General features: G+C 44.2%; 1 protein-coding gene across 1 annotated transcript; it reads left to right on the top strand.

Moving 5' to 3' along the window:
- The first annotated feature begins 6 nt into the window (after positions 1–6).
- On the top strand, positions 7–7,348 carry ATP5F1A (ATP synthase F1 subunit alpha). The gene is made up of 12 exons (XM_026865450.1): positions 7–15; positions 1,009–1,087; positions 2,172–2,341; positions 3,152–3,325; positions 3,406–3,572; positions 3,717–3,865; positions 4,778–4,929; positions 5,064–5,288; positions 5,390–5,497; positions 6,037–6,181; positions 6,325–6,475; positions 7,149–7,348. The coding sequence occupies exons 3-12, from the start codon at positions 2,315–2,317 to the stop codon at positions 7,228–7,230; spliced, it is 1,380 nt and encodes a 459-aa protein (XP_026721251.1). The 5' UTR covers positions 7–15; positions 1,009–1,087; positions 2,172–2,314; the 3' UTR covers positions 7,231–7,348.
- Positions 7,349–8,342: the final 994 nt, after the last annotated feature.

Raw genomic sequence — 8,342 nt, 5'->3', positions numbered from 1 at the left:
CGGCAGGCCGGCCTGGTGAGCGCGTTTTCTCCTCGGCGGGGAGTGGGGGGCGGGCGCCTCCGCCGCCATCTTGAGGGCCGCGGTGACATTGAGGGGCCGCGGCCTCCCGCTGTTGGGAGGCTGGGTGTGTGGGGGGCTCACCTCAGCGCTGGGTGATAGCGGGGTCCGGCTGAGGAGAGGCGCTGCCCTCACTTGAGAGGTGGAGAGGGTCGAGGGCACGGCGTGTCCTTCCCCAGGGATGCGGATTGGCGCCGCTGGGGTTCAGGATAATGTCTGAAAGCTCCTAGTTCGTAGTTGAGGGTAGCGATTTGAGCTTCGAGGCTTTGTCAGGTGGCGTTTATTTTTCCCCCGTGTTTGTGGGGAGAGCAAGGGTGTAAAGATCCGTCAGGACCCGTTTCCGGACGGTGTCCCTTGTGAAGGTGAATGGAGGAGAGGCCTGCCCTGACTTTCAGAGAAACAGCGTTAACGCTGCACAGGGCTATACTGGGACCTCTCCTTGGGGTGTAGGATTATAATATTTCAATGCATTCATCATCACAGATTTTTTTTTTTTCATATTGTGTATGTTCTAGTCATGCTTCAGAAATTCTGCAGCTAAATTTTTATTAGCAAAGCCAACCCTTAGAAGACACATTCGTATTTCTCCCCTATGCAGAAGAACCATGAGGGGTGTGTTGATTTCTTTGTGCCCCGAGCTTATGATGTTTAGCACACATGAGGGGAGGTGTTGCTTTGGGAGCTGCTGCAGTGCTGTGGTGGTGACGACATCAGTGCAATGCAGAAAAATGCAGCGAGTAATTTAGAGCAATCTCCTTTACCATCTGTCCCTGCTTAGCGGTGTTGGACTTGGTTCTATAACTACAGCTTGTGAATACAGTGCTGTGGAGCTCAACTCAAAACAGAAATACCTTAAATATATAGGCTCATGATCAAAAATTTCACTGTGCTCTCTCAACACTTTTTTGAATGATTGAGGAAATCTGTTACTAAAACAACTACTTATTTTAGATTTCCAGAAACACCCTGGGTGCAGCATTTGTTGCTACAAGAAACATCCATGCCTCCAAAACATGTGTTCAGAAAACTGGTGAGTCTGAGAAAGGTCTGCATATAAAAATGCAGTTTAAGAACTTACTCTATCAGACAAAAAGGTCTTTGAATATGAAGTGTGAAGGGGGTCTGTGTCAGTTGACAGAATGCTTGAGGACATTTATGTAGTGAAAGTATTTAACGGTGGACATCTGTTAAAAGTCATGTCCAGTGACCTTCACTTTAATTACATCCAAACCAGTGGAGTGGTCACGTGTCAGTTGGCTTACACAGCTTACCTGCTTCACAAGATTTGATTCAGTCTTCAGCTCTTGAATTATTTGGAAGAGCGCCTCAAATGGCAGTTTCCTGTCTTGTCACAGCATGAGGGAACGAGTGACTTTTCAAGGCCTGCTGGGGTTTGACCTTGTGTCCTTGAGTATAAATTTTTTCCTGTCAGCATTTTGATGTTTAGAGTAGGCAGTGGCACTGTATAGCTGCGTTTTTTGTAGTGATTCATATATAGTTTTTGAAGTGGCTTAGGGCAATTAAAGGTGTTATTATGAAATAATAGATTCATAGTATTATTTAATGCTTTCTAGCTGAGGAACTAAGTTTTTAGAGGTACACCACCAAACAAATTCGAAGAAGACGGAGAAAACATTTTTATAGTTTATATCGAACAGTTTGCCCCTTAAATATATTCAGTTCCTTTAAATGTATTTAGATCTTGGACTACAAATCAGTTGACAGGGTGTTTTGATGCCTCCAGTCTGAGTAGATGCTCTTCAAGCGGAGCTGGCATGTCTGTTCTTTGTAAGCTAAGGCTAATGATTTAATCTAATTGCTTTTTGAGGGGAGAGATTACTAATAGTGTAGGAAATAATGAAGGAAATAGCTAACAGCCATCGGTGTTTTGATTGAAACTGTCTTGTAATGATGTGTTGAAGCTTCTTTTACTGGCTGTGTAAATAACAGAAGCTGGTATTTATCTTGCACATCCTGTGTAAGGGAGCGTGTTGCTTGCTAGACCTTGCGGCATACCTGAGGAAGGGCACCTTGCCTTGTGAATTCAAGACAAGCTTACTGAATTCATATTGTGCCTTAATGTGCTAAATGTGGTTTGAAACATGTCTTTCCAGGTACTGCTGAGGTATCCTCTATTCTTGAGGAACGTATTTTGGGAGCTGACACCTCTGCGGAGCTTGAGGAGACTGGCCGTGTGCTCTCAATTGGTGATGGTATTGCTCGTGTGTATGGTCTAAGAAATGTTCAAGCAGAAGAAATGGTTGAATTCTCTTCTGGACTGAAGGTAAACTCTCTAAAGTGGTTTGTTTAGCCTAGAAACATAAAGACAACCTTTTTACAGAGAACATGAGACTGTGCTTGGATCTGCCAGCGTGGACCTTTTACAGACTTCATTGCAACTTTAATATGTAGTAACTAGTTAAAGTAACACTACAGAAAGCAAATATTCTTTGAACTTGTAACACTTGGCTTTCAGTATCAGTATCTGGTTCTTGGCCGGCACTTGAGGTTTATTTGTCTCCATCTAGGAAGTATAAGAACGAATTTGGCATTGGATTTTTTATTTGGTTTCAGGCTGGCTTTTCTGTTTACTGTTGAATAATAGCCTCTCTGCTCTTAATACAGTGTGCAGTTTGCTGACTTCTTACAGTCTTAGGAGTAGATGAAAGTAAAGAAGCTGTCTGACTGTTCAGAGTGCTGCAACAGCTCTTCCAGTGTTTTTAATGACCTAACCTGCTTTAGGCAGAGAAGCAGCAAGTTCTTTTTCCCTTGTCCAATTCCTAGGCAAGAGAGAAATGTTGTATTTGAATTTTTCTTATTTCTGTCCATTTTAGAGAGATAAATTACTGAACACTGGACTGCTGCAGGTACAGTTATGTAGTAAGCTGAAGGCTTAGGCAGGTTCTGTAACCAATATGGAAGAGCATACATGCATTGTGCATAAAAGCAGAACATTGACTGTTGCTACAAATGAAGATTGAAGTAGATTATGTTGGATATTGTACACTGTAGAATAATCAATTGATATTAAACTGTTAAAATTATCATAAATATCGATTTGGGTTTTCTCAGGATAATGTGATCTTTGTCCTAGGGTATGTCCTTGAATTTGGAGCCTGACAATGTTGGTGTTGTCGTGTTCGGTAATGACAGACTGATCAAGGAAGGGGATGTTGTGAAGAGAACCGGTGCCATCGTAGATGTTCCCGTTGGGGAAGAGCTGCTGGGCCGTGTTGTAGATGCCCTGGGCAATCCAATTGATGGGAAAGTAAGTGTAACTAGGTGCTTACTACCTCTGCATCTGTCTACGTGATGCAGACTGCAGCAGGTTTTTTCCTGTCTTTTAAGGGTGCTATTACATCGAAGACACGTAGAAGAGTTGGCTTAAAGGCCCCTGGGATCATTCCCAGAATCTCTGTGCGTGAACCTATGCAGACTGGTATTAAGGCTGTGGACAGCTTGGTGCCAATTGGTCGTGGCCAGCGTGAGCTGATCATTGGTGACAGGCAGACTGGGTAAGTTAAATGCCAAAGCTAAAAATGTTCCCTTAAACAGAGACTTGAGTACAGCATGCACTGGTGTACAAAGCTGAACACAGAATGTTGTAGAGCTTGGGAGAATCGTAGGCTGCTTAACTTACAAACCTCTGTCTTACACAGGAAAACTTCAATTGCAATTGACACAATAATCAACCAGAAACGATTTAATGATGGAACAGATGAGAAAAAGAAGCTGTACTGTATCTATGTTGCCATTGGCCAGAAGAGATCTACTGTTGCTCAGCTGGTGAAAAGGCTCACTGATGCAGGTATGGATTTTTGAAGATGGTTGAACCTGGCAGTTAGTGACATCCTGTTCTCATTATAATGCTGAGTATCACTTTGATCTCTCCTAGCTGCAAATATAGACAGAATTCTTCTGTTGCTAAATGAGTGAACTACTGGCTTTTGTGGACAAGAAATCTTTCTAGATATTTGGGGAATAAAGCCTCTTTTTTGCCACATCACATTAGAGGACAAATATAAGGCCCCAAAACTGCTGAATTGCTTCTGGAAGAGACACACTGGGCTTCTTTTTCAGCAGAGTTGAGAGCTTCCTCTTGGCAGTCAGGCAGGCCTGATGACAAGCTATGGCCTACAAGTATTTATGGACTTGGCTTTTGTTTTCATATGGTATGCAAGTCAGCGTGAATGGTGGTTGCAAGTTTAGTACAGAGACTTTACTGCCCAAATGTAAGGGATTAAATGATAACATCCCTTCAGAAACAGGGATCTCGCTGACCAAGGCTGTGTATGTAACAGAGCTTGCAGGAGATCAAGCACCTCAGTTCTTGCCTGCTGGTCAAGCAGAGTCATACCTAGCAGGAAAATCAACCCATTGTTTGGTACTTTGTCAAAAAAGGTAATACCTACTTGCAGAAGCTAGAAAATCACAGACTTTTAAGGCTGAGTTACTTCTAGTAGCTTAGTGGAAGTTTAAACTTAATTTTTAATGGGCAAGAAGTCTGCAGGCATTAGACATTAGCTTCCACAAGCTTACTCTTGAAACTTCTTAAGTTGAGCTAACAGATGTGCTAATCTAGTATGACGTTCTTTACTGTAACAGTATAGTGATGCTGCCTGGGCTTGCTTTGGCCACTAGCACTTGAGATGCTTATTTGCTGATGATGGACATGATGAGGTCGTATACTGAGTGGTGTCTGTCTCCTGATTCTTTCCAGATGCCATGAAGTACACTATTGTGGTGTCTGCCACAGCATCCGATGCAGCACCCCTTCAGTATCTGGCTCCCTATTCAGGCTGCTCCATGGGGGAATACTTCAGAGACAACGGAAAACACGCATTAATCATCTATGATGACTTATCCAAACAGGTCAGGAAATGCTGTTAATAGGCCTTATAGTCTAGTGTTGGTGTTTGTAGCTGTAAGATCATCTCAGGTTTAGAAGTTCAGAGTTTTGAACGAGCTACTGGATGAAGTCTGAAAGCTTGCTTTATACCACACAGGCTGTTGCCTATCGTCAGATGTCTCTGCTGCTGCGTCGTCCACCTGGTCGTGAAGCTTACCCGGGTGATGTCTTCTACCTGCACTCTCGTCTGCTGGAGAGAGCAGCCAAAATGAACGATTCCTTTGGAGGTGGCTCTCTGACAGCCTTGCCTGTCATCGAAACACAAGCTGGTGATGTGTCTGCTTACATTCCAACCAATGTCATCTCCATCACTGATGGACAGGTGTGACACTTCACATGCCAGTACTTCTGGGTAGCTTATTGGTAGATCTGAGGAGGCTTCCATGCCTCTGACCAAGATAATAAAACAATTTTCTCCTACAGATCTTCTTGGAAACTGAGTTGTTCTACAAAGGTATCCGTCCAGCCATCAATGTCGGTCTGTCTGTGTCCCGTGTAGGTTCAGCTGCTCAGACCAGGGCTATGAAGCAGGTAAGCATGAAACTGCTGCTCTTCTCTTGCTAGAGTCGAGTAGTGTGTAGGCTTTCCAACCCATTATGCTCCAAAGAGTTGTGAATAGAGAGGGAATAAAGCTTTGTATTCCTTGGTGTTACGAAATTACAGACAAACTTTTGGGATCTGATACTTCCATTGTCTGTTGAGAGAGGAGAGGGAAAGGAAAAGAGTATCTGCATAAAGATGTAGGACTGCTAAGTTGGTATGCTGAACTGGGTACTGATCTAGATAGAAATAGAGAATGCTCTCTTATCCCTGTGCTTTTAGTCCAGTTATGGAATTAGAGAGCTTTAAGATCAACTTAAGGAGGAATAGGATGCTTGTGTTAAAAGGCCAAGTAGGCAGTGGGATTTTTAGAAGTGCATGGAATGATCTGTTAGAATCTTGAGATTGACTTGGCTGGTAGTGCCAGGCAAAGCTGACCTGTGACAGCTGTCTGCTGGAGATAACCTGAAAACTACCAGACTTGTGTAAAAGGTGGTCAGACTTGGCCCGACTTGTGTCTTCTGTTGTAGGTGGCAGGTACCATGAAGCTGGAGTTGGCTCAGTATCGTGAAGTAGCTGCCTTTGCTCAGTTTGGGTCTGATCTGGATGCTGCCACACAACAGCTGCTGAACCGTGGGGTACGTCTGACAGAGCTGCTCAAGCAAGGACAGTACGGTGAGTGTCTTGGACGTCAGAGTCTGCAGTTGCTCTTGTGCAGACGAGGTTGGTCTTCGTGGTTTGAACCGTGCTGCATATGTGCAGCTGATCTTCAGAGGGTGTAAGAGTTACCAGCGGCATGAATGCTTGCATTTCTGCAGTTCCCATGGCTATTGAGGAGCAGGTTGCAGTCATCTATGCTGGTGTCAGAGGTCACTTGGACAAGCTGGAGCCCAGCAAAATCACTAAATTTGAGAGTGCTTTCCTAGCTCATGTGCTGAGCCAGCACCAGGCCCTCCTCTCCACGATCAGGTATGATGATTTATCTTATTTCATCCCAACAGTATTGACTTGATGGCTGGAGTGCAGGTGATGGTCACAGAACTGTTAATTTAGTGTATCTAGGACGTCAGGCCTTAGGCTGCACCAGAGCTGGAGGATAAATCAGCCTGCCTGCTGTCCTTACACTGCTGTCCAGAGCTCAGCTTTGTGTCTCCAGTTATTTTTCCTAGGAAATCTAGCTGATATTTGAACCTACTTACGTCTTTCTCCTCTCATCTGCTACTGAAATCCCTTAGTCTATAGTCAGTTCCCACTTTTTTTTTTGACAGCTTTAAGCTGTTGAGTACTGTGCATTAAGCACTGCTGCCTGCCTTCCCTCCCGCTGAGGGGACTCTTGGGGACTGAGTATTTCCATCATCCTGTTCTATAAACTGGTGCTGGCTTGTTCTGTCATGAGTCATGTCATGTGCTTTCCATCTCTGAGGCACAGCTCTGCAGGAGGATGATTGGGACTGATTTTATCGGGAGAAGGGGTGTTATGTTGGTTTCAGTGGCTGGTGCAGCTTCATGGGTTAAACAGAAATGTGTCAATCTAATTCTGTTAGAAATTGGAAGGTTCGTTGTAAAGTTTTTTTTCTTTGCCTCAGTCAGGGTTTGACCATATATCTACTCCTGCATCAGAAGTTTAATATTCTTCCAACAGGGCTGAAGGGAAGATCTCTGACCAGACAGAAGCTAAGTTGAAGGAAATAGTCACGAATTTCCTGGCTACTTTTGAGGCATAAACTGTTCAACCACATCAGGCTGTTGTGATCCCGTGCTTCAGCTCCATCAAAGACTTAAAAGTATGTGCGACTTGAATGTACAGATCTCAGTGAGAATAAAAATTTCCATGTAAAAAGGCTTGTGTACTCTGTTCTGAATTATTGTGTGTGAGCAACACAGGGTTAAACTGGACATGTTCCTGCTAAAGGAACTCTCAGAAATCAGGGGCCATCTCAGCTGTGGGTTTGTCCTCGGGTGCCTGGTGGGGGCTGTACTGAGTCCAGACCTGCTGACGCAAGCAGTCACAAAAACTACACCCAAGCCCTTCATGTAGTGCCAGGCTCAGGAGCTTCTCTGTTCATGGCTTCAGCACGGTGGGAGTGTGAGCTCTGGCTTCTGCCATGCAGCAAAATCCAAACGTGTTGAGTCCAGAGGTCTGGGACAGGCTGGCTGGCAGGGTAGAGGCGTGCTGTGCTCCTGTAGCAGGGATTCCTCCACGGTTCCTTTGGTCTTCTGCCATCTTCTTTTCCTCACACAGCTCCAGTGCTGCTGCCTGGGAGGCGTCGGCATGCAGGGGTGGAGTCTTTTTGCTATGGCTACCCTACAGCCCTTGCCCCTTCCAGGAGAGGTTTTTACTGGCTGCTCAGTTGTTGCACAGGAACACCACCTCAGTTACCTAGCGTTGCTCTGTTGTGTTTTACTTTACAGGCTGCTGTCGTTAGAAACAGCCAAGCTTAGGGGTGTCTCAGTCCCAAAATTGTACAGGGATGTCTTTTCTCTTAGGATATTACCAATAGCTGGAATAAATAATAAATTAATTGAGCAGGAGTGCTCAAGGAACACTACTGACTAGGTAATGAAAAGCTAGACATTGATTATATGTTAAATAAAATATTTTGAGTCTGTGGTGAATTATGAAGATTTTCTTAGGTGATAAGTAACCATGATGGCTGAATACAGCATCAGTCAGCAGTAGTGGCTGAAGAGGCATTAGAATGGAATGATAGGAACTAGTAGAAACTGTGGAATACAACAGACATTTGAAATTGATGGTGAATTCAGAGCTGAAATTTCCTGGAAAATCACCAAAGAATCTTTATATTGTATGTTAGATCATCTAGAGAGAGGGTGT

The sequence above is a fragment of the Athene cunicularia genome (assembly GCF_003259725.1).
Source record: "Athene cunicularia isolate RWA chromosome Z unlocalized genomic scaffold, athCun1 chrZ_part1, whole genome shotgun sequence".
Lineage (NCBI taxonomy): Eukaryota > Metazoa > Chordata > Aves > Strigiformes > Strigidae > Athene > Athene cunicularia.
This window is presented reverse-complemented; position numbering and strand designations above follow the sequence as displayed.